The 25,538-nt window shown below is 40.3% G+C and overlaps 3 protein-coding genes across 4 annotated transcripts in view; all 3 read left to right on the top strand.

Annotated features, from left to right (window-relative positions):
* Positions 1-2,403: 2,403 nt before the first annotated feature.
* Positions 2,404-11,610, top strand: LOC121521179. Its single transcript, XM_041804935.1, has 8 exons — positions 2,404-2,524; positions 4,068-4,388; positions 4,630-4,920; positions 7,062-7,211; positions 7,437-7,556; positions 10,292-10,450; positions 11,258-11,404; positions 11,576-11,610. Exons 1-8 carry the CDS (start codon positions 2,479-2,481, stop codon positions 11,608-11,610), a joined length of 1,269 nt encoding a protein of 422 aa, XP_041660869.1. The 5' UTR covers positions 2,404-2,478.
* On the top strand, positions 10,412-14,119 carry LOC121521698. Of its 2 annotated transcripts, none has more exons than XM_041805842.1 (7): positions 10,412-10,450; positions 11,247-11,404; positions 11,642-11,962; positions 12,285-12,575; positions 12,800-12,892; positions 12,976-13,007; positions 13,142-14,119. In XM_041805842.1, the coding sequence occupies exons 3-7, from the start codon at positions 11,746-11,748 to the stop codon at positions 13,232-13,234; spliced, it is 726 nt and encodes a 241-aa protein (XP_041661776.1). In that variant the 5' UTR covers positions 10,412-10,450; positions 11,247-11,404; positions 11,642-11,745; the 3' UTR covers positions 13,235-14,119. The 2 variants fall into 2 exon arrangements, with proteins under 2 accessions (XP_041661776.1, XP_041661775.1); XM_041805841.1 differs by having other exon boundaries at positions 12,791-12,892.
* A 7,098-nt stretch (positions 14,120-21,217) lies between these two features.
* Positions 21,218-25,538, top strand: part of LOC121521178 (collagen alpha-1(XII) chain-like) — a 39,089-nt gene continuing 34,768 nt past the window's right edge. The window contains exon 1 of the mRNA XM_041804934.1: positions 21,218-21,279. Coding sequence (XP_041660868.1) covers positions 21,234-21,279 — 46 coding nt within the window. The 5' untranslated portion in view covers positions 21,218-21,233. The remainder of the gene's footprint in view (positions 21,280-25,538) is intronic.

Genomic DNA, 25,538 nt, shown 5'->3' with positions numbered 1-25,538 from the left:
TGCAAGGTCCACTTCAGGCTGGAATAAACCTATGACAGGGTTTTAGCAGTGTCTGTACAATGTCCAGAAAACACTTTGCTTTTCCTGGTGAGGAATACAACACCACAAGTGCCTTGAGAAACTGGTCCCATGTTACCAGGTACAGCAGTATGTCTTGGCCTTCCATTAGGGCTGGGGCTATGACCCAAACTCATACCATATTTGATTTATTCGTTTATATTCGCCTTTTGCAGCAACAGGATTATATTACAAAATGAAAATGATAAAGCGTTTAAATGTACACTGCCTAGCCAAAAAAAAAAAAGTCGCCACCTGGATTTAACTAAGCAAAGGTACGAGCCTCATATTGGATAATTACTGCATGGGCGATTATCTTTCAGCTGGCAACAAATTATTTAACCCTAGCTGATGCAATGAATAACTTCTCATTTCTTAAACAACCGTGTTGAAAGACACATCCTGTGGTCGTGGAAAAGATGTTAGTCTGTTTAAGAAGGGTCAAATCATTGGCATGCATCAAGCAGAGAAAACATCTAAGGAGATTGCAGAAACTACTAAAATTGGGTTAAGAACTGTCCAACGCATTATTAGAAACTGGAAGGATAGTGGGGAACCATCAACTTCCAGTAAGAAATGTGGTCAGAAACAATCTTGAATGATCATAATGCGATCAAATCGAAGAAAAACAACAGTAGAACTCAGGGGTATGTTTAACAGTGAAAGTAAGAGCATTTCCACACGCACAATGCGAAGGGAACTCAAGGGATTGGGACTGAACAGCTGTGTAGCCTTAAGAAAACTACTAATCAGTAAGGCTAACTGGAAAAAAAGGCTTCAGTTTGCTAGGGAGCAAAAAGATTGGACTCTGGAGGAATGGAAGAAGGTCATGTGGTCTGATGAGTCCAGATTTACCCTGTTCCAGAGTGATGGGCGCATCAGGGTAAGAAGAGAGGCAGGTGAAGTGATGCACCCATCATGCCTAGTGCCTACTGTACAAGCCTGTGGGGGCAGTGCTATGAGGTCAGCTGACTACCTGAATATACTGAATGACCAGGTTATTCCATCAATGGATTTTTTCTTCCCTAATGGCACGGGCATATTCCAAGATGACAATGCCAGGATTCATCGGACTCAAATTGTGAAAGAGTGGTTCAGGGAGCATGAGACATCATTTTCACACATGGATTGGCCACCACAGAGTCCAGACCTTAACCCCATTGAAAATCTTTGGAACGTGCTGGAGAAGGCTTTGTGCAGTGGTCAGACTCTCCGATCATCAATACAAGATCTTGGTGAAAAATTAATGCAACACTGGATGGAAATAAATCTTGTGACATTGCAGAAGCTTATTGAAACAATGCCACAGCGAATGCGTGCTGTAATCAAAGCTAAAGGCGGTCCAATGAAATATTAGTGTGTGACCTTTTTTTGGTGGTGACTTTTTTGTTGGCCAGGCAGTGTATATTCAGGTGTTAGTACCACCCTCCCCCCTAAAACAACCATGTGATCCCTGGTGTTCTTGTCTTTCTAACTGTACCTGTAGTTTCAGTTTCAGTTCTCCTCTGCTGAGGTGTTTCAAGACAGAGATGCTCTGCATGCTGTGCTCTGCATGTTGCTCTTATTACAGACATCAGACTTGAAGAGGAGAGAACACTCCTCCAAAAAACATCAAATTACAAAAACTGAGATGAATTATTTTCACTGATGTTCACTCTGAAATAACCAACCTCCCCAAAGCTTTCTGGGTATTTTTGGTTGACGTGTCTGATGCCGTGTGAAGATTAGCGTATCTCAGAAACTTAATTACATTAAAGCTTGAGTATGCAACATTCGATGAGAACCGTGTAGAATCAACTCTACTCCCCCTCCCTTCCTGTTCTTCTCTGTGTTTGAACTCCATAGCTCCGCCCCTCTTCTCACATACCTCCTTGTGAATGTGCGTGTCTGCTGAATCGAATACTGATGGTGGAAAAGTTCTCGTGGAGTGATTTTGCTCCACTTTTCCACTGAAATCAATGGCCGAATCACAGGAAAGAAAACACATCGTTTCAGCGTGAACAAATTCCACATAGGACCGAACACCGCCGGTAACATCACCATTGTATCAGCTTCTCACTGAGCTGAGAGGCGGAAGTGCACCTACTACAGTGGCCTATAAGAACGCTCCCTTTGACCTAAGCCATGATTGGCTGTGAGAACTAGCCTCCTCATTGGCTGAAGCATCGTCCCTTGCTGGTTTTCCTTAAGTGAGTGCAGCGCATTGTAGAAGGCGTTGCAGAAGGCATTGCAGAAGTGTGTTATTCTGTTAGATGGCTTCAATAACAAGACCCTGATAGATTGTGTTGTTTTTGTGGGCATACGACACTAAAAATAAATTGCTTACCGCAGCTTTAAAGGAAATTGCACAACCATCTCAACTTCAGTTCAAATAAGGAAAAGCCTTAAGAACTTTGCCAGTTTCCTCAGACCAGATGGAGGATGGCTCTGCTGGAGTTGATCTTCATTTCTGTGCTCCAGTTTGGCGGTAACTACTCTTTTTCTATTATTAATCTTGACATGTGTTAAAAGTGTGTCATAGTATAGATGTGCAAATGTATGCTGATGATTGTGTTTAATATAAACATGTAAAATCAGCTGAGCTAGCAGCTAAGGAGTTAGTGGTCAGTCATGTCTGAGGTCTAATCTGAGCAGAACTAAAGGTTTGTTCTTCTGCTGTCCAAGCTCTTACATGTTTATAGGATTAGTGTATTGACGGGCTGCAGAGCGGTGAAGGGTTAGTGCTGTCACTTCACAGCATGAAGGTTCCTGTTTCTCTTCCCGTGAATGTGTCTGTTCTCTCTGGCACTCTGGCTTCCTACCACCACCAATCACATGCTTGTTAGGTTAATTAGTGACTCTAAATTGGTCATAGGTGTGAGTGTGAGAGTGCCTGGTTGTTTGTCTCTGCATGTCAGCTCTGTTACTGACTGGTGACCCGTCCAGTCCAGGATGTACCCCAGCTCTCACCCAGTGACACCTGGGATAGGCTCCAGCTCCCTGTGAACCTGAACGGGATAAGTGGTGTAGAAAATGGATGGATGCATAGTGTTTTAAAACCTGGCAAGGTTCATTTTGTCAGCTTTTTTAAATTTAGTTTTAGTCCTAGTTGTTGGATTAAATGCTCTAGAGTTTTAATCTCTCACTCTTGCTTTAAAACCTCTTGCAGTTTCGACTTATTTCCATTGTATTATTGCTATAAATCTCTATTACATGTCCCAAGATTTCTGGTATATCATTCAGCTCATTTGTCTCCACCATAGGTCTGTAGTGGTGTGATTATTGACTCTGTCCCATGTAAAGACGTCCTTCTCACCTCTTCTTGATTTAATACAGAAATTTAGACAGCTCTCAGGGTTTAGGATGAACTGGGATAAAAGCATGCTTTTGCCCCTTTCTGTTGGCCCTGACCTCAAATTTCTTCATAACCTATCCTTCAGAATTTCCAGATAATTTCCAGAGATTTAAATATCTGAGAAGAAGCCAAAATCTTCTGACCTAAATTATCTTCACTTTGCACAATAAGTAAGGAAATTGGTGTTTAATTGATTGTTTCTTTGTTGTAGCAATGCCGCTTGGCTATAAATACTATACTGTTGGAAAGCCTGTTTATTTCCCTTTTTTGCCACATTTGTAAGGAACATGCATTTGTGGGATGAGCAGCAGTGTCATTGTGATTAAAATATGGGTTTATGAGATTTGACTATCAGTGACTTACTTACATTGTACACAGCGTCCCAACTTTTATGGAATTGGGGTTATAATTTTCACCCCTAATACAACACAGGTTGCATGAGCCACAGGTTAAAAATCAGTCAGAGTCCCGCCATCAGTTGGAGCAAAACTAAAGTGCGCATGAACACAGCAGAGTATGTGGAATTATTGGGTAAAGACATTATCCACCAAATCTGTAGATTTATTTTCATCTTTGTCAGCTCTTCAGAGATCAGATGTTAATGTCCAGAGAGATTCTGTGAAGTTTGATGTGAGCTTGGTTTCTGACACTTCTTCTTCTCTTTGTGTCTTTCCAGTGGTCAACAGTCAAGAGAAGATTTATCGCATCTTCCAACCTGAACAAAACGCCACCCTGCCCTGTGGCTCTCCGTCATCCTCTGGACCTCTGCAGTGCTCTGATATTTCATGGCTTTATAACAGAGATCCGTCAGAGACCGTTATGGAGGCAAGCAGTGGGGAGGTGAAGCAGACGTCGTCCCGAGCTGACCGGCTGAGTTTGAACTCCAACTGTTCTTTGGTCATTAAACGTGTCACTGCTGAGGATGTTGGTCTCTACACGTGTCGACGGGGTGGTTCTGATTGTTCTGAAGTAAATGTGTATCTCAGTGTTTTTACAGGTAAGTCTCATTTCCGTCATTATCATAACGGATTTTTTTGGAACAAAAGATTGCATTGTGTCCAACCTTCCATCTGCTGGTTTTGGTTTATCACCAGTACTATTATCAGACCTTATACCACTCTAGTCACGATTGTTTGGTAATAAAAAGAAAAAGCAGAAACTTGGGTGTCTTTGGGTGTCGTTAACATTCCAGCAGACATCAGAGCTTTTCCAACTAAATTTTGATCTTTTTCTTTCAGTCTTTCCGACACTGACTCGCTCTGATCCATGGAGCCCCATTGAAGTCAGATTAGAGTGTTCTCTGCTGAGATACAGAGGTTTGAGTTCCTGTCAACCAAACAGTCTCCGCTGGGTGAATGAGACAGGAGCTGTGATTACTGACGGTGTTACAGAGAGTTCCAGAGATGCAGACTGTTTCTCTGACCTGAATGTGGCACGTCAGAGAGTCTACAATGGGAAATTCAGCTGCCAGTCTGCTAACGAGGAGAACAATAAGGATATACAGGGTGACTACACACCTTTCCAAACAGGTAAGATTACATGATAAATCAAATTAGAAAAAGGTGAAAGTTCAACATTGACCCAAACATGGTTGTCAGACCCACTGTACACTTTAAAAAATCCCCTGTCTATGCTATTTTCAGTCAAATCTAATCAATCCTCAATAGAACGATTAAACTAATGAAACTCCCCACCACACTTTTACTGCCATCCTGTAATCCTTCTGCTTTCTCACTGAGAGAACGTCTGCTTTAGAGAAACTCCATGTCCTGTTTTCACTGCAACCCGTAGTCTGCCTGTGTAACGAGCCGCCTCAACACAGACAGCAGAACCACATAGAGCATTAATCACCTAAACTGTCACTACAAGTCTGACATTTATCTACATGTTGGTAATAAACTCACCTGTTGCTTCTAACCCTGTTTTTGATCACTTACAAGCAGCCACATTGGTGAGCAAAGCACTCATGTTAGAAAACAGAGTAAGTCGGTGACTGTTGAGTTGTCTTTAGAGTGACTCTGGGGGAGACCACCCTGAGTTTGAAACTCACAGCCACTTTTTCTGTATTTCAAAGCATTGACCCCAAACAGTCTGACATGGAACCGTTGTAAATGATAAAAAAAATATCAAGTAGTCTTAGCAGGCCTAAAGGCTCATTCATGCTCATTTATAAGCTTTTGTTTCCTCTCTGACATTGTTTTTATATCATACACAGGTGCACAAGAGTGATGCAAAACTAAATCTTCCTTGTCATCACCATTGTAGGGTGTTTATGCAATTTCCTTTCACGTATGAACACAGAAATGCTTTTCTAGCTCGTAAAGCCTTGAATTTGTCATGTGCTAGTTCATAATGTGCCACACGTCCTGCAGGAAAAACAAGAGCCTTTTTTTCTGCTTCTTGGAAATAATTACATCTATTTTTTTTATTCAGAAACTTCATCCTGTTAACGCTCCTGTCTCATCCATCATGTGTGCATTTCAGATGATGGCTTGATTTGAGCTGCAGTGGCTCAGTTCAGACTCCAGAGAGATGCTCTTCTTATCTCTGATGTTATGATAAAGAGTTAGCACAGAGTGTTGCAAGAGTTTCTACAGTATAAGCTAAGGCAGAAGAGTGGAAAAAGTGCCTGCTTAGAAATTCAAAGATAACCTCTTCTAAATATTGGAGAGAATTTGCATGGAAGGTGAGCATGAGGTACTTTATTACACCCTGCCAGTATGGGAAGTACTCCGCCCAAGGTACCAATTGCTGGAGAGGGTGTGGAGAACAAAAAGCAAATTATATACATATGATTTTTATGTGCCCTATTGTGAGCAAATTTTGGAAAGAGGTTGAGAAGGCATTGATTAATCATTTTGAACTTAATGGAAATCTGAAACCTGCAAACTTTTTGGGCGTTAATTCACCACTGACAATGAACAAAGCTGATATCCCTCTCTTTAATGTTCTGTGTGTTACAGCTATGAAGCAGGTGACAAGGACATGGAAACAACAAACCACCAAAAATAAATAATTGGTTCAAAACAATAGAACATACCTTAGAGGTTGAAAAAATAACATTAAAATTTAGAGATACTTTGCAAAAAATGAATAAGATTTATCCTGAAAATAGACTCGGTAGACTGTACAATTAAATAAATGTACCAAAAGATATGTAATAAAAAGGCACTTACCCTCTTTACCTAGCCCCATTTCCTTTTAAGTTTTCTTTTAACCTCTTCCTCTTTCTTTTTCTTTTTTTTTTTATATTTATATACTTTTCCCTTTCTTTTTCTTTTTGTATGCGTGTGGGTCTGTTTGTTTTTTTCTTTTTTAATTAATGAATTTGTTTAAAAATGCAGTGTAATCTCAATGACACCTGTTTGCTACAGTGATTTTTTTAATCATTGCAATAAAGTATTAAAAAAAAGTATAAGCTAAAAAATGAAATAAGACATGCACATCAGTAAATGGGTGCTAAAGAAAACAGAGAGAAAACTAAGTGTTGTGGAAGGAAGCTCATGTTTTTCAAGCATTTATTTGCAAGAAGTGATGTTTGGAACCAACGTGTTCTTCCTCAGACTGGTGAATGTTTCTGAGTCGCCATCTTAATAACCATGGGTAAGCTCAAGTTGGCAGTCTTTGGTGTAGCAGCTGTGTTTCTCACTCCATATCATCATCTCTACAGGAACTCGGTGTAAGACAACTGCTAAAGCCGACATCGTGCTGCTGGTGGACGATTCCGGGAGTATCTACCCCGAAAACTTCATAACCCTCCGCTGCTTCATCGCTGACATAGTTGGAATGTTTGACATCGGCCCTGACAGAATTCAGATCGGTAAAACTTTCACCTTAGTCAGACCAAACTGGTCTCAACATTCCTGTTTTAGCCGTAGAACAGATGAGATCACATGATCTTCACCTTCTTCATCCATAGTTTTGACTGTTTTATAACTGGTTTTGAAAACTGTGCTATGGCTGAAACAGGTTTTCTCTATGTTGGTGCATCAGAGTCACTTTTTAGTTCCTGTGGTTTTTACCCCTCACTGTGTCTTTTCTGCAGGTCTGACTCAGTACAGTGATGACCCAAAGACCCAGTGGCACCTGAACGCCCACAGAACCAAGAAATCCCTGCTGAATGATGTTAATGAGCTGCAGCCAATAGGAGGCCACAACAACACAGGTAAGAAGAGCACTGTGGGATCGCATGATCAATCTAGTGTTGTCAGGATACCAGATTTTTAAATTCTGATCTGATTTTAGTAAAAATCATTATCAGTACATGTTTAAATACCACAGAAAAAATGTAGAAGTCAGATCTTTCAGACAAACTCCTGTGCACAGTCTACAGTACACAAATTTGTGTTTATTGTTTGTGTAACTGGGAAGTCCCACCACCAGATCCTTGCTGTCAAGCTCCCCTATCATGTCTAGGTCCAGCAGGGCGCCCTGGTTGCCCACGTTCAGGGAGGTGTGTATTTGTATCTGTAATTGTGGGATGTGTGTGGGATGAAAACAGTGAGCTTGCCTTACAGGGATGCTTTGATTGTACAAACTGGGAGGTGTTTGAAAGCACAGACATTAATGAACACACAGATGTGGTAAAGTCTTATATTAATTTTTGTGTAGATAGTGTCATACCCAGCAAACAAACAAAGACATTTTCCAACACCAAGCCCTGGGTAACAAATGAAATGAAACAGCTTTTAATAAGGAAGGAACATGCTTTTAAAGTAAATGATAGATGTGCTGGAAAAATAATTCAGAGAGATATCCAAATAAAAATTAACAAAGCAAAAAGGGACTACAAAGCTAAAGTTGAGCAGCTACTCACAGACAATAAAGGTAGGGAGGCCTGGTGTGGTATTAAAACAATGTTTGGCCTAAACTCTCAGCAGGTCAGCTCTGCATATACAGCAGATTATGCAAATGAATTAAATCCTTTTTATGCTCACTTTGAGACTGGTGACTCTCAATTGGAGGCCAGAGCCGACTGGAGAGTCGGTGGCAGCCCTATTACAGTAACAGCTGAAGAAGTGCAAAATGCCTTTTCTAAGATAAATGCGAGGGAATCAATTGGCCGTGTTGGGCTGGATGGTACCACACTTAAGAAATGCTGTGTACAATTAGGACCTGTGTTCACAAAAATTTTCCAGGCTTCATTAAATTTACAATTAATACCATCATCATAGAAAGTAGCTAAAATTATACCAGTACCAAAAAAGGCAAGTACCGAGGAATTAAATGATTTTAGACCTACTGCTTTAACATCAGTTGTTATGAAGTATTATGAAGTGCTTTGAACATGTTGTTTTATCTCATCTTAAATGTGAAACTAACCTAAATGTCACATGGATCCTTTTCAATTTGCATACAGAGCGAAGAGAGGCGTTGAGGACACAACAGTCACACTTCTTAACCAAATTTATAAACATCTGGAAACTCAGTCATCATATGTGCAAGTTCTTTTTGCTGATTTCTCTTCTGCCTTCAATACAATCAGAGTAGATCTCCTGGCTGTAAAGCTGTGTGGTATGGGAGTTAATCACACCCTCATCAGGTGGATATTTAGTTTCCTAACAAAAAGGCAACACTTTGTAAAAATTAATGGACAACAGTCAACTTTAATCGGCACTTGCACTGGGGTGCCACAGGGTTGTGTCCTTTCACCTCTTTTGTTCCCACTTTACACCAGTGACTGCATCAGTGATCAGGACACAGTTGCACATTAATCAAGTCTGCTGATGATGTTGCTCTGATTGGACTTTTAAATGATAAAAATACTGAGAGTAGCTACAGAGCTGAATAAATAAATAAATAACTTCTACAATGGGTGTATTGATAGCTCATTGATTTTAAACATGAAGAAGGCTAAAGAAATGATAATCAATTTTAGAAAAACCAATCAATCATTTACCCCTGTGGTCATTAATAATTCAGCCATCAAATCTGTCCAAGAATACAAGTATCTGGGTACAATAATTGACAACAAACTGACATGGAATGCTAACACTAATTCAAGATTTGCAAAGGCCCAACAGCGTCTGTATTTTTTAAGGAAACTGAGGAGCTTTGATGTGGACCGCACCATGTTGAAATTGTTTTATCAAAGCTTTATTGAAAGTGTCTTAATTTTTTGTATCCAGTGCTGGGGAGGAGCATTGTCCCTACAAAACAAAAGCAAACTGGACAAGATAGTTAAAATAGGCACAAAGATAGCAGGAGAACAGATGTAGTGCATCACTTCTTTGACAGAGTGACACACACTGACTCTGGCCAACAAGATCACAGCAGACTCACAGCATCCCCTCTGGTCTGAATTTGAACTCTTAAACTCAGGACGCAGGTACAGGATGCCCAGAATGGGAACTAAAAGAGGCATCCTTTATACCACGGAGCATCCAGCTGTTAAATAAACTCTGAGCACACAATGTGAACTTGACACTCTGCACTTTAAAGACCCGACATTTGATCTGTTTCACATAGTATCATACAATGCTTAATGCTGTACATCATTATTTATTACAAGTATTTTTATTTTTATTATGACTTGCTGTTCATGTTATTATATGTTGTCCTGTGTGGTTGCTGATGTCTTTTGTAGTTTGTGTTTTTAGATGCTCTCTGTGCAAGACAAACTCCCTCCGGGGTAATAAAGGTTTCATTCATTCATTCATTCATTCATTTTAAGACCCTCTCTGCTCTCACATCCTGGGGCTTTCAAAAAAAATAGTACAGAGAGGTGGGGAACAGAGAGAAGAAGCTAACTGAAACTAACCTTTCTTTTGTGTCTGATTCTTACTCTTCTTAGTTGGTTGTTCATAGCAGTTGGTTTGTATTGTTATTAAAAGAATAATGAAAAGAAGAGAATAGAGTTGAGCGACTGAATAACCTCTGACCTCCTCTCTTACAGGACAGGCTCTGCCACACATCCTGAGAAAAACTTCAAACCTGAGGTTGGGATGCGAGAGGACTCACGAAAAATTGGCATCCTCTTTACAGATGGAGACTCCTTCGATGGCGTTGACATGCCGTCACAAAATCTGAGGGATAACGGCACTGAGCTGTACACCATCGGTGAAATTTTTACTGAGTGTTTGTCATCATAGTTAAGAGAATTCAGAGATATAACAAGGTTTGAAAATTTTGTAACATGTCAGAAGCATACTTAAGGTAACAAAAATAATGACTTGAAAATCAATCAATAAAACTGTGTTTAGCATTTTTCAAACAAAACAATGTAGCACAAAGTGATTTACAAAAAGACAAATAAATAAAGGGAAACTCTTGAATGATAACACCCTAAAATGGGGTCAGAGGAACCATTACATTCCTGGAGAGAAATTACTGTAACTGAAAGTTCCTTTCACTTTTGGGTGAAAAACACCTAGAATGGGGTACAGGAGCCATTATGTTCCTGGTGAGAAGTTCCTATAACTAAAAGGTACTTGCTTATAGATGATAAGCACTTCAAATGGTAAACTGGAAAAATTAAGTGTTTTGGAGTGAAGTTCCTGGTGAAAAAGTCTCAGGTGGCCGGTGGAGGTGGCAGCATGACTCACAGGCTGTTGGTCTTCACTTCACCATCATGAGTTCAAAGTTAAACTGACGTATTTCAGCTGACAGGATTACAGCCTCCACATGGTGAAACAGAAGGTTCTAGAAGAACCACAGAGCTTCTCTGAAACTGCACAGTGTGGACTTTACTGAACACAAGAGAAATCTTCACAAATGCTTGTGTTGTGTATGTTCTATTGTAAATAGATCTTTGGTTAATAATGAGATATTGGGAAAACTTTACTTTAAACAGTTTGTTCATTTGTATGTTAGAATTTGGTCGTCAAAATTCTTCTTTCTCAACGTACAACCACAGTTTTCTCTCAGGTGTGGATGGTGCTCATGTGAATTATTTGAAGTCCATCGCCTCTGACCCACATGACACTCACGTGTACTACGTCAGTGACTTTGATGATCTGCGTTACATCTTCACCAGTCTCACTGACAACCTGTGTGACAGCATCAAGGGTCCAGGTAAGGAGGGAGACTCAACATGACCCACTTATGAAAATCTACAACAAACTTGTAGACTTCAGTGATGCAGGAGTGTTTTTCCTGACAGTGGCTCTTTGACTCCTAAGAGTTAAAGCTCTTCAATGTTAGGATTAAATGTTTGTGATTTTCCTCTCTTGATTTATATTTCAGAATCATTTCTGACTCAAATGGAGCTCAGCCCCTGATGTTTTCAGCCTCTTCTCTCTTTCTTTCCAGTACGCAGCAGTCAAACAGACTTCTATCACTTCTCCCTACCTGAACAAGACGTCACCCTGCCCTGTGGTACTCCGTCCCCCTCTGGACCTCTCCCATGCTCTGACATGTCCTGGTTTTATAGCAGAGCTTCATCAGAGGCTTTTACTGAGGCCAACGAAGGAAAGGTTAATCCCAGGTCACTCCGAGCTGGTCGGCTGAGTTTGGACTCCGACTGTTCTTTGGTCATCAAACGTGTCACTGATGAGGATGTTGGTCTCTACACGTGTCACCGTAATTATGATGATCGTTACGGCATCAGAGTGTATCTCAGTCTGTTTTTAAGTAAGTCTCATTTCATTATCATCAGTTTAAAGTATTGCACAGCGCTCAACCTCAGAAACATCAGTTATCATCTGACAGACAAGACTTTAGACTTCCAGTGTAGCCAGCAGATATCTGATATGTGGGCTTAACCTTCCTCTTCTATCTAATGGTCACTTTCTAAATCAGCATTCATTACCAGATCTTAGTCCTACTTCAGTCCTGGTTGTTATGCTACAAAGAACCTTTGTTGTTGATGAGACTTGTCAGAGTCATGTATGGAAGTCACCTAAATTCAGATGTCAACTATTTTTAACCTTAGATTTTGATCTTTTTCCTTCAGTTTCTCCAAAACCGACAGACTCTGATCCAACGAGCAACAATGAACTCCAGTTAGAGTGTTCTCTGTTCAGATTCAGAGATCTTCATCTTTGTCCACCATACCGTCTCCTCTGGGTGAATGAGACAGGAGCTGAGATTACTGACGGTGTTACAGAGACTTTCAGAGATGAAGGCTGTTTCTCTGACCTGACTGTGACTCGTCAGAGCGGACACAACAAGACATTCACCTGCCAGGTTGTTGATGAGGAGAACAATGTGGAGGTACAGGCCGACTACACACCTGTCTTCACAGGTAGGACCATTATTTATGCTTCAACAAGATCTGTGGAACAAAACAGATGACAAGACAGATAGAAGTGTAGGGTAGAAGATGTTTTCTAAAGAGCTGCCACTGTGGTGACCAGAATGCCAGGGTTAATAATTTAATCAGAGCCTTCTTAACTAACAGATATCCTTACATGTTCAGTTACAATTATTCACTTATGAATGTTTCTTTTTCTCATAAAACTTCAACAGACTGGTCTCCTCTGAGCTCCATCATGCTGGTTCTGCGTATTTCAGCTCTTGTTTTGATGATCGTGAGCACTGTTTTGGTCTTCGCCCTCAGAGGTGAGGAAATAAACACCATCAATGTGGCAGAAATAGTTCAAACTAATCATATGCAAAACATTAATGCTGCTGTTTATTTCCAGGTAACATCAAACCACGGCGTAAAGAAACCAGCGTGAGTTTAAACTAACTCCTACGATGTGTGACATTTCTTCTGACTGATGAAACCTCTGAGACGATGGACTCTGCAGAGTTTGCTCTGTTGACTCTTGTTGTTTTGAATCTCATGTGTTGTGTTGTATTTCACAGATGCATGAGGATGTCATTGAAGCCAACGATGAAAATGATGAAGCATTTGGTGCTGCTTCCATTGAACTGCATCGACTTCCAGATCAAGATTAAGTCAAGAGAAAGTCAAATATGATTTTTCTGTTTCTTTTCATTGTGATTAATCTCCTGTTGTTGTTGAAGTTTAAAATTCCACTATTTTGTTTCTGTTGCTGGTCAACCAGAGCAGCTGCCACCAAGAAAGATGCACTCTTGAGATATATCTTGGAATTGTAGTGTTATTTCACAATTAAGTTGACAGCAAATGTTGAAACTTATGGCAACACAGAAAATGGACAGTCCAGGATATGTTTGAGAGAAGGAACAGGAAATTTCCATCAGGAAAAAGATGACAAAGAAGACCTCAGTCTCAACTATAACTGGCTAGCTTTAAATCTAACAACAACTTTCAGCAACTGCCACAGAACACTGCCTGAGACGCTGACGTTGCTTAACCAAAGTGTGCTGAAAGAGAAAATAAGTCATGCATTAATATATTTCAAAATAGCACAATTATGGATCTTTATTAATTGTGATTAATGCGTTACTGCTGACAGCATTTTTCCTCTCTAGTTTACAGACATTTTTTAAACATGCCATTAAAACAGGCAATCCACAACATCCCATGGCTCTGACTTCAAAAGAGGATAATCATGGCAGCATCGACTGTTCGAAAATGTCCAACACTGACAAAATATAAACATTTAAGTAACCTGGTCTTGGTTCTAAATGTGGGACTGTATGTTTCTTCTATAGCTGATCTTGGAGTTTTTAATAACTTCAAAAGAGCATTCCTGCATGTTAGCTCTGTGAATTGTGTATATTCTACTCTTTTATATGTTTTAAAACTACTCTGAACAAACTCTGAAAAAATATAGACTTCATGTATACAAAAAGGGGCAGAGCCACCTCTTTTGCCTGAGAAGACTCCGATCAATAGACATCTGCAGTAAGATGCTGCAGATGTTTTATCAGTCTGTGGTGGCAAGTGTTTTGTTTTTATGCTACAGTCTGCTGTGGAGGCAGTGTAAAACACAAGGATGCAGGGCATCTGAACAAACTGGTGAAAAAAGCTGGCTCTGTAGTTGGTATCAAGTTAAACTCATTGGAGGATGTGGTAGAGAGAGATGCACAATGAAGAAGGTGGAGGCCATTCTGGGGAACATGGATCATCCACTTCATATCACCCTAAATGACCAGAGAAACAACAGTGGTGGACGGCTCCTCTCTCTTCGATGCAGGATGGAAAGATACAGAAGATCCTTCATAACATCAGCAATAAGACTATAATTCTTCCATAAACAGATGAGACTCCAGACAACTGAATTTCCCTTCGGGGATTAATAAAGTTATTGTATTGTATTGATTCACACGCAGATTTAACCGTTTGCTTTACACTTTTGATTTGTGTAACTATTTTCTTTATCATGTGACTACCAGTGATCATGTGACCTGATGTAATCTTTCAAGGAAGCAACTTGGTGGTCTTTTTGTACCTTGTAACCTCCATATTTTTACTACATTTATAATAAAAATACTTTCTAAAGACTCTTGTAGCACTTTATTTTAGTTTGCCCTAATTACCTGATAATTTTGTGGCAATAAGGTGGTAATGACTTTGTAATAAATTGCCATTTGACCTAGTGATAACAGACTATTTACCTGGTAATAGTGCATTAATTATCAAATAATTCCTTATTTTGGCAATTCTCTGGTAATTAGGTGAAGAAATCACGTCAATGTAAAGGGTCAAAATAAAGAAAATTACCATCTTTTTACTGAGAAATTACCTGGTAAAATACCACCTGATTACCAGAAAATTCCCAATATTAGGGTTAGGGTTAAATGCCACGAAATTACCAGAGAGTTGCCACAATATAACCAGGAATTCAAACGAATAAGAAGAGAATAGACACAATATTACAAGGGCAAGGTTTGGGGTTGAAGGGTGGCAGTTAGGGTTAAATAATTACCAGAGAATTGCCACAGTATTATGAGAGTTTGGGTAAGGAAGGGGGTTACGATTACGTCAAAATACCACCTAATTATCAGAGATTCGCCTTTATTGTCAACAAAAGTGCCAGCACTTGAATGAGAGCCATTTTCTCATTTCTCCTCTCACACGACACACACAGACAGACACACACAGACACACACTCGCGCACACCAACACAGACTAACTAACCCACACAAACACAGCTGAAGATTTGAAAACAGTTTCTGCTTTTTTCCTCAAAAATGAGGTCCATTTCATGTAAATGATGTCTATCATGTCTATCTGTATAGGAAAACACTGGTCCTTGTCCAAATGAAGTTGATGACCCCTGCTCAACAGGATTAGGGAGACCATATAACCTGATTTACCCCAGACCATCCTGTTTCGAAGCTCTGTGTCCCAACAAAAATCTACATGTTCGGCTTGTGATTTTTGCCCACTGAAATACCAAAGTAATGCACAATTCCTGCTACACTGTCTCTGTAGTTGTCTGTATTTACAGGTCATTGAGAAAGTATTCTCACCCTCTTCACTTTTTAAAATTCTCTTATGTTTCTTTCTTTCTTGTGTTGGTTCTTGTCTCTCACAAACTGACGGGCTTGTGGAACGCCTGAATAAGACTTTTGAAGTCTATGATCCGTAAGTTCATTCACAATGATAGTAATTGGGATTAATGGCTAGACCCTCTGTTGTTTGCAGTGCGGGAGGTTCCCCAGGCCTCCATGGGATTTTCTCCCTTTGAACTGCTGTTTGGTGGAAAAACCACAGGGGGTTTTGAAACTGGTCAAAGAAAACTGGGAGGAAGGTCCAAGCCCAAGCAAAAATGAAATTCAGTATGTCCTGGACCTGAGAGATAAACTCCTTTCACTCTGGCAGCTATCACAGGAGAATTTGCTCAGGGCCCAAGTGCGTCAACAGCACCTGTACAATAGAGGGACGAGGCTGAGACAGTTTTCACCGGGAGATAAAGTGCTTGTATTACTTCCTTCATCCAGCTCACAATTTCTCGCCAAGTGGCAAGGACCCTTTGCGGTTACACAACGAGTGGGTGATGTTGACTGTGAGGTTGTGCGTTCTGATAGGGGTTGTGCAACACAGATTTACCACCTCAACCTCCTCAAAGCATAGAGAGAGGCGGAGTCTGTTTCTCTGGTGACTGTGATGAAAGAAAGGGATGAGCTGGGGCCGGAGGTAGGCTACCAAATTTCACCGAGCCTACCCCGCTCCTTTGTGATGACCATCTCTCACAGTACCAGAAAACAGACGTTGCCAGGTTGCAGCAGCGTTTTACTAACATGTTCTCACACTTGCTAGGACACACAAACCTCATACAACACCACATTGAGACCAAACCATGCATGACAGTTTTTCACGAACTTACAGACTGCCTGAACACAAAAGAAAAACTTTTCAGCTGGAATTGAAAGCAATGCTGGAGATGAGAGTAAAAGAAGAGTCTCACAGTGCCTGGTGTAGCCCCATTGTTCTTGTTGTTAAGAAAGAAGGATCCATACGTTTCTGTGTAGACTACCACAGGGTGAATGATGTGTCACAATTTGATGCTTATCCAAATGCCCTGGGTTGACCAACTCTTGGATCGGATTTGACCAAGGGTTACTGGCAGACACGCTTGTCTCCAGAGTCCAAGGAAACAAACGGCCTCCTCCACTCTGTACGGTTTGTACCCATTTGTCACACTTCCGTTCAGGTTGTTCGGTGCCCCGGCCACATTTCAGCGTCTCACGGACAAGGCGCTGCATCTACATGCTGCTGCCTACTTGGATAATGTCGTCATCCACAGTGGAAGCTGGTCTAAGCATGTGCAGCAGGTGGCCGCAGCACTGGAGTCTCTGAGACAGGCCAGGCTAATCCCCGACCTGAAGAAGTGTGCAGTTGGACGGAGGGAGGTACGGTATCTGGGTCACCGCGTGGGCCGTGGGCAAGTGCGTCCACAGGTAGACAAGACAGCAGTGATTGCAGCCTGCCCAAATCCAAAAAGAGGTGAGGCGGTTTTTGGGGCTGGCAGGTTACTACCAGTGTTTCATTCAAAACTTTGTGGACCTGGCCAGCCCCCTTACTGACCTTACCCGAAAGAGTGCCTCAGATCCGGTCCAGTGGATGGAGCAGTGCCAGCTAACGTTTGAGAGGATTAAGCAGGCCCTCTCTGGGGAGCCATTTCTCTACATACCTAACTTCTCTCTCCCTTTTACTCTGCAGACTGATGCTCCGAACAGAGGGCTGGGGGTCTCCTTTTCTTCTTCGCCACTCCTGGTTCATGACAACAGTGCCAACGAGGTATGGTTGAGTAAGTTAAACCAAGGGCAATGTGAATGCGAACGAAATCATAGGAAAGAGCAACAATGTTGCAATTTGAACCTTTGAAAAAATACTTTGAGTGTGATAGGATGGACGTTCTGTCTTTCACATCTTTACGGGCCAATCAGAGCAACAAAACACGTGGACGTAGCCGCTATCGAGGTGTAAACTCCATAGAGAACTGCAGAAAGGAACCATGGTGACTCTAGACATGTCAGTAAATGACTTGTCATTTTTGAAAAGAAGACAACTCAATGTTGTTCTTTGTTCTTCTTTTAAGAAATATTGTCAAGTTCTGATGAAAGCTTTAGCAGCATCCACGCTAATCTCTTCTGCCATCATTGCCCCAGCCTCTTGTCTTTGCTTGTGTACGTCACGACTCTGACAGTACTGCCCCTCGTCACTAATTGGTCCTGTCACTTTCTAAATGGGCCCAAATGGTTCAGATGGGAGCTTTGTAAGATGGATTCGCCAGTGAGAAACACAAAAGCGAATCCATCTTCTTTGCAAGGTTAATCCCAGTGTTAATTTTTGGCAGCTATTTTTAATTTTAGTCTTAGTCATTACATGAAATGCATTTTAGTTGTAGTCAGATTTTAGTCATTTCTATCCTTTTTAGTTTTAGTCTAGTTATAGTTGACGAAAACTCAAAACAATTTAGTCTAGTTTTAGTCCATAAAATATCCTCACATTTTAGTCTTTAGTTTTAGTCCAAGCATTTATTGTCTTGCTTAAATCTGGTACCAAACCATGGTAGTGTGTTCTCTGCACTCTGCCAGACCTGGGCTCTTCAGCTGCATTGTTTTTTGACAGATTTACCCACACTGGAGAAATGTCACAGATTTGGAATGTCCAACAAAAACTACATTACATTTTAGTCTAGTTTTAGTCATCTTGATGGAAACTTAGTTTTTGTCAGTTTTAGTCATCAAAGATCTGTTTTTGTAAGTCTTATTGTAGTTTTTGTCATGGAAAAAAGGCTGTCGAACATTTTTAGTCATAGTTTTAGTTGATGACATTAACACTGGTTAGTCCCCCAGACAATCAAAAAAAAAAAAAGAAAAAAAGAAAAATGACCTAAAGATGGTTGTGTAAAATCTTAAAAGATCACTGTTTAAATCTACGTTCACTTATTTAACCCTCTGTATTCCTTGTAATTGATTCTGTTGAAGATTGGTGTTAAACGAGGAAGTTGAAAGCTCTTATGCCGAATTTGTCATTTTTAACCATAAACCATTTTTCTTTGGAGGTGTTTGTGGGAAGTCTGTGTGCATTTCAGGGAAATGAAGTGAGTTTAGGAGTTCCTCAAAGTGTTGCTTCCACTGTTCAACGTCATCCCTAGTCCAGCCAAGCTGGCTAGAAAGTAAAGGCTGTTTCATACTAATTCAACCACAAAGAGGAAACTGCTTCATTTGTGTGACTTTCATTTACTTGGAACTACTACTCGCACATATATTGTCTTGCTTAGTGGGCCTCGTTGGTCAGCTTTAAAGAACCTCTAAGAACTAGGCAGCACTTTTGTTCATGTTTACATAGACCTGAGGTTTTCTCCACAGATCTACTTTTATGTTTGCCTCTTTTTTTATGTCATTGCAGTGGGTAGCAGTCAAGAAATGAGTCTATCCCTGTTTTTTTATGACAGTGCAGTTACACTTAGAGTCTTCACACAGAAAGGTCACAGAAAGTTGCAGAAGTTTTAATGAATGAGGTTGGAAAAGTAAGTTAAAGTAAGCTATTGTTTTGTAGTCGTGATTGATGTTACTTTCACTTGTGCTTAGTTTGTCAACATCACTCAGGAACCCAACATCGCAAAAAGGACAATACATCGCAACCTAACCTGTAAGGGGGGAAAATGATTCTCACTAAGTTCCAGTTCACGTTTCAATTGACTGACTATGTTCAACTTCGTAACGTTAGCTTAATAATAGCAATGCTCAATACATGGATGGCAAGTTACAGCTGTACAAATTGCACCCGGTTGCACCTTACGTAAACCATACAAACAAATACTTTGAAAAGTACAAAATTAATGAATTATGACAGTCAGAAAGTGACATCAATCACGGCTACAAAACAATAGCTTACTTTCATTTACTTTTTCAACTTCATTCATTAAAACTTATGCAACTTTCGGCCTCAGTCACTTAGTCCATCGGCAATAGGAGTTCCTGGTAACTGGACCAATTATACAGTCAGAGTCCTGGTCACTTCCGTTGTGGCTTTATGTTGTTGTGTTGTGGCTTTATGTTGTTGTGTTGAGACTTTATGTTGTTGTGTTGTGGCTTTATGTTGTTGTGTTGTGGCTTTATGGTTTTGTGTTGTGGCTTTATGTTGTGTTGTGACTTTATGTTGTTGTGTTGTGGCTTTATGTTGTGTTGTGACTTTATGTTGTTGTGTTGTGGCTTTATGTTGTTGTGTTGTGGCTTTATGTTGTTGTGTTGTGGCTTTATGTTGTGTTGTGACTTTATGTTGTTGTGTTGTGGCTTTATGTTGTTGTGTTGTGGCTTTATGTTGTGTTGTGGCTTTATGGTTTTGTGTTTTGGCTTTATGGTTTTGTGTTTTGGCTTTATGTTGTTGTGTTAAAGCTTTATGCTGTTGTGTTAAAGCTTTATGTTGTGGCTTTATGTTGTTGTGTTAAAGCTTTATGTTGTTGTGTTTAAGCTTTATGTTGTTGTGTTGAGGCTTTATGTTGTGTTGTGCCTTTATGCTGTTGTCATGTGGCGTTTGCATGTGTTGTGACCTTTCTTGAGGACCGTACCTTTTGGTTCCTTGTGTCAAACTGAAATAAACAAAAATTCAACTCATCAGAAAGTGTTCTGAAGTGAACAGAACATGCTGCTTTATGTGAACTTACTTTACATTTATTTAGAATTTTTATCAAACGAATAAAAGCTCTGGTGGTGACTGTCCCAAGCAAGGTTTCTGTGTTTGCCGGTCATAATTTTTTTTTTTTTTTTTTTTTTTTTTAATTCTTGGACAGCGTTATATCTTTTTGTTTCAGTTGGAATGTGTCTGACTGTTAGAGACTGTTTGACCTTCCAGGCCACCATATGCAACAGCCTGTTATCCCCTGAGGTCTATAGACTGTCAGCTGGCTCGAGTGGCTGAGGCAATGAAGGAGCAGGAGGTGGAAAATGCGTGCTAATACTTTTCATTTAATTTAACACACCATGTTAACACCATCAAAGACAGTTCAACACAGAGGGACTCCCTTTTAAACCTTCCCACTGCTAATCATCCACTGGTATACACCATCCCTCCACGTATTCACCAGAATCACCAACTTATATACACAACACAAAACTTCATATCCCACAAAGAAAAATTAAAGATGTTCTGAAGCCTAAAAATCCATCTGTAAAGCTGGTCTGATCTTTGTTTAGCCACTTTAAATGTATAACCACATATTTAAACCTCTGCATAAGTTCTTTATAATCGATCCTGATGAAGATTGATGTTAAAGACGTTTAATGATCTTAAGTTCAATTTCTTTTTCATTTTTTCAACCATCAAACTGCTCTTTGTGGCGTTGGTGTTTTTTTCTTGTAGGAGTGCACGTGAAGTCTGCGTACGTAAAAGGAAATTAAGCTGTGTAAATCTGAGTATTTGGGATTTGTGACAAGCTGGCTCGGAAGTTGCGCTGATTCTCTTATTATTGCTCATACTAATCCAACCACAAAGAGGAAGCTGCTCCACTTGTGTGACTTTCATGAGTATAAAGACTCAGAAAATGTTTTAGTGCCGACAGAGAATGAACACAGAATGGCTCTACTGGAAGTCATCTTTGCTGTTGGACTCCTGTTTGAAGGTAAAGCTGATTTCTAAACCAGGTGTCATAATTTAGGCTACCTGTAAATATTACTGCTGCATATACAATTATCTTGGCCTTGTTGATCAGCTTTAATGATCTTATGAACCTCTAAAAGTTAGGCAGCAGTTTAATTTCCTTTTTTTCCACAGATCTACTTTCATGTTTTCTTCTTGTCATTTCAGTGGGCAACAGTCAAAAAGAGATTGATCTCTACTCCCAACCTGATAAAGATGTCACCCTGCCCTGTGGCAGTCAGAATCAACCTCAACAATGCTCCGATGTTTCCTGGTTTTATAACAGAGATTCATCAGGGAGCTCTTCTGAGGCACAGAGAGGAGAGATTGATCAGACGTCACCCAGAGCTGATCGGATGAGTTTGGGCATCGACTGTTCTTTGGCCATTAAAAATGTCACTGCTGAGGATGCTGGTCGCTTCATGTGTCGACAGAGAGGTCACCAAGATGTCAGTGTCTACCTAAATCTTCTTAGCAGTAAGTCTTGATTTGTGCTTAGTCTCCATTAGTACCCGTCCTTTGAAACTGCTGGTCTCACTGGTGATTGGGGAAGATCTTAACAACGAAGACCCTTTCTGTTTGCAAGCAGAGATGCAATAGCAAGAGGAGCAAGTACAATTAATCACCCCCTTCTTAATAAAGCTGAAAAATCTCATCAAACACTGCAACAACTGCAATCTTAGCAAGTGCATTTGTTTAATTTATAACCATAATCCAGTGATAGTCAACATGTGGCTCTTTTGTGATGATTTGTGGCTCCTGAATGTCTTCATTTGAAATATTTTTCCCCAGAAACCCTAAAAATAGAGACTTTGACCTCAGAAAGTATCCATTGCAGGTCACATTAATCAGTTTGTTTCCCACACTTATACAGTAGGTATTAATGGTAAAACTGAATTGTCCACCTTTATTTTTTCTCTGTATATTTCCATTGCCCTTATTTGCATTTTTTATCCTTTTTTTTTTCACTTTAAATCCATTTCTGCTGCTTTCAGCCCATTTTACCACTTCTTTTAGCCACTTTTCACTCATTTTGTGCCACTTTTTCATCGTTCCTGTCCTTTTTCATCAGTTTTAGCCACTTTCATCCTGCTTGTTTGCAGTTTTCCCCATATTTTTGCCACTTTTCACCAGTTTAAGATGCTTTTGCCAGTAAATGCCACTTTCCCCCGCTTCACCTTTCGCCCATTTTACTCACTTTAAACTTTATTTTTTGCCACATTTTTGACTATATGGAACTCATTTTTTTGTGACTTTTCCCCCAGTTTTGTCCATGGTATACCTTTATTTCCCCCTTTACATCCATTTTTTGCCACTGTATTGCTAATTTTTGACCATTTTCCACCTCTTATTGCCAATTTAACCCATTTTGCCACTTTTCACCGTTTAGATTGTGGCTTTTGCAAAAGCCTTTTTCAACAATTTGGCTCTTTGGTTTAGCAGGGTTGAGTAACGCTGCCATAATCCCTCATCATCTAATTTGAAAATATAAAAAAAGCCTGAGTTGGGACCATCGAAAGGATTTGCCAATGCAGCAGATGTTACTTAATAGTCTTTAAATGAGATGTACAAACTAAAGGGTCCCTGTTCCCTTGACAAGCTGATGACGTAGGCGTAGTTTACGTACAAGCATACGGCGACACCTTAAGTGGCTGGAAAACTTGATAAAACATGTATGTGTATGAAACAACACAGAAACGTGGATTATGTTGCTAACCACAATTCTATGTCCCAGAGTGTAGAGGAAGAGTGGAGAGGCACAGAATCCACATTGCTTGAAGTCAGTGTGAAGTTTCCACAGTCAGTGATGATTTGGGCTGCCATGGCATCTGCTGGTGTTGGTCCACTGTGTTTTCTGAAGTACACAGTCAACGCAGCCATCTACCAGGACATTTTAGAGCACTTCATGCTTCCTTCACTGCACCTGCTCACACTGCCAAAGGTACCAAAAGCTGGTTCAATGACCATGGTGTTACTGTGCTTGATTGGCCAGCAAACTGGCCTGACCTGAACCCCATAGAGAATCTATGGGGTATTGTCAAGAGGAAAATGAGAGACACCAGACCCAACAATGCAGATGACCTGAAGGCCGCTATCAAAGCAACCTGGGCTTCCATTACACCTGAGCAGTGCCACAGGCTGATCGCCTCCATGCCAAACCGCATTGATGCAGTAATTCACGCAAAAGGAGGCCTGACCAAGTATTGAGTGCACAGAAATGAACATACTTTCCAGAAGCCTGACATTTCTGTGTAAAACATCCTATTTTATTGATCTTATGTAATATTCTAATTTTTTGAGACGCTGAATTTGGGTTTTCTTATCTGTAAGTCATAATCATCGACATTTCAAGAAATAAAAGCTTGAAATATTTCACTCTATGTGTAAGAAGTCTATATGACATGGGTTTCACTTTCAGAAAAGAACTTTTTCATGATATTCTAATTTTTTGAGATGCACCTGTAGCACCACACACCCTGCAGGAAAAACAAGAGCCATTTTTTTCATTTCCCTTTACCACATTTATCTGCTTCCAGGAAATGATTACATGTATTTTTTTTGTTTTTACTGAGAAACTTCATCCTGTTAACACTCCTGTCTCATCCATCAGCTGTGCATTTCAGATGATGGCTTGATTTGAGCTGCAGCGGCTCGGTTCAGACTCCAGAGAGATGCTCTCCTCATCTCTGATGTTATGATTTAGAGTCAACACAGAGTGTTGCAAGAGTTTCTGTAAGCTAAAAAAATAAAATAAGATGCGCATCAGTAAATAGATTCTAAAGAAAAGCAGAGAGAAAACTAAGTGGTCTGGAAGGAAGCTCCCGTTTTTCAAGCATTTATTTGCAAAAAGTGATGTTTGGAACCAACGTGTTCTTCCTCAGACTGGTGAATGTTTCTGAGTCTCCATCTTAATAACCATGGGTAAGCTCGAGTCAGCAGTCTGTGGTGTACCAGCTGAGTTTCTCACTCCTCATCGTCTCTACAGGAACTCGGTGTAAGACAACTGCTAAAGCCGACATCGTGCTGCTGGTGGACGATTCTGGGAGTATCTCCTCTAAAGACTTCAGAACCATTCGTCGCTTCATCGCTGACATAGTTGGAATGTTTGACATCGGCCCTGACAGAGTTCAGATCGGTAAAACTTTCACCTTAGTCAGACCAAACTGGTCTCAACATTCCTGTTTTAGCCGTAGAACAGATGAGATCACATGATCTTCACCTTTTTCATCCATAGTTTTGACTGTTTAATACTGTTTTTTGAAAACTGTGCTATGGCTGAAACAGGTTTTCTCTATGTTGGTGCATCAGTGTCACTTTTTTAGTTCGTGGTTTTTACCCCTCACTGTGTCTTTTCTGCAGGTCTGACTCAGTACAGTGATAATCCAAAGACCCAGTGGCACCTGAACACCCACAGAACCAAGGAATCCCTCCTGAATGATGTTAATAAGCTGCAGCAAATAGGAGGCTTCACCAAGACAGGTAAGAAGAGCACTGTGGGATCACATGATCAATCTAGTGTTGTCAGTATACCAGATTTTTAAAATTCTGATCTGATTGTAGTAAAAATCAATATCAGTACATGTTTAAATACCACAGAAACAAATGTAGAAGTCAAATCTTTCAGACAAACTCCAGTGCACAGTCTACAGTACACAAATTTGTATTTATTGTTTTTTGGTGTAACTGGGAAGTCCCACCACCAGATCCTTGCTGTCAAGCTCCCCTATCATGTCTGGGTCCAGCAGGGTGCCCTGGTTGCCCACGTTCAGGGAGGTGTGTATTTGCATCTGTAATTTTTAGACCCTCTCTACTTTCACATCCAGAGACTTTTAAAAAACAGCACAGAGAAGTGGAGAACAGAGAGAGGAAGCTAACTGAAACTAACTTTTCTGTTGTGTCTGCTTCTTCCTCTGCTTTGTTGGTTGTTTATAGCAGTTGGGTTGTATTTGTATAAAAATAAAAATTAAAAGAACAGAAAAGAGTTGACCGTCTGCGTAAACCTCTGACCTCCTCTCTTACAGGATGGGCTCTGAAACACATGCCGATTGATTTATTCCAACCACACGTTGGGATGCGAGAGGACTCACGAAAAATTGGCATCCTCTTTACGGATGGACAGTCCTTTGATGACGTTATCTTGATGTCACAAAAACTGAGGGATAATGGCATCGAGCTGTACATCATTGGTGAGATTCTTTAATGAGTGTTTGTCATCATAGTTAAGAGAATTCAGTGATGCAA

Source organism: Cheilinus undulatus, linkage group 14 (assembly GCF_018320785.1).
Source record: "Cheilinus undulatus linkage group 14, ASM1832078v1, whole genome shotgun sequence".
Classification (NCBI taxonomy): Eukaryota; Metazoa; Chordata; class Actinopteri; order Labriformes; family Labridae; genus Cheilinus; species Cheilinus undulatus.
This window is presented reverse-complemented; position numbering and strand designations above follow the sequence as displayed.

Coding starts and splice junctions, on each gene's coding strand:
- LOC121521179 (XM_041804935.1), top strand. CDS start 2,479: ATGGCTCTGCTGGAGTTGATCTTCATTTCTGTGCTCCAGTTTGGCG. Junction 4,921..7,061: donor CTACACACCTTTCCAAACAG/GTAAGATTACAT, acceptor TCATCTCTACAG/GAACTCGGTGTAAGACAACT. Junction 11,405..11,575: donor TGACAGCATCAAGGGTCCAG/GTAAGGAGGGAG, acceptor TTTATATTTCAG/AATCATTTCTGACTCAAATG.
- LOC121521698 (XM_041805841.1), top strand. CDS start 11,746: ATGTCCTGGTTTTATAGCAGAGCTTCATCAGAGGCTTTTACTGAGGCC. Junction 12,893..12,975: donor TTTGGTCTTCGCCCTCAGAG/GTGAGGAAATAA, acceptor GTTTATTTCCAG/GTAACATCAAACCACGGCGT. Junction 13,008..13,141: donor CACGGCGTAAAGAAACCAGC/GTGAGTTTAAAC, acceptor TGTATTTCACAG/ATGCATGAGGATGTCATTGA.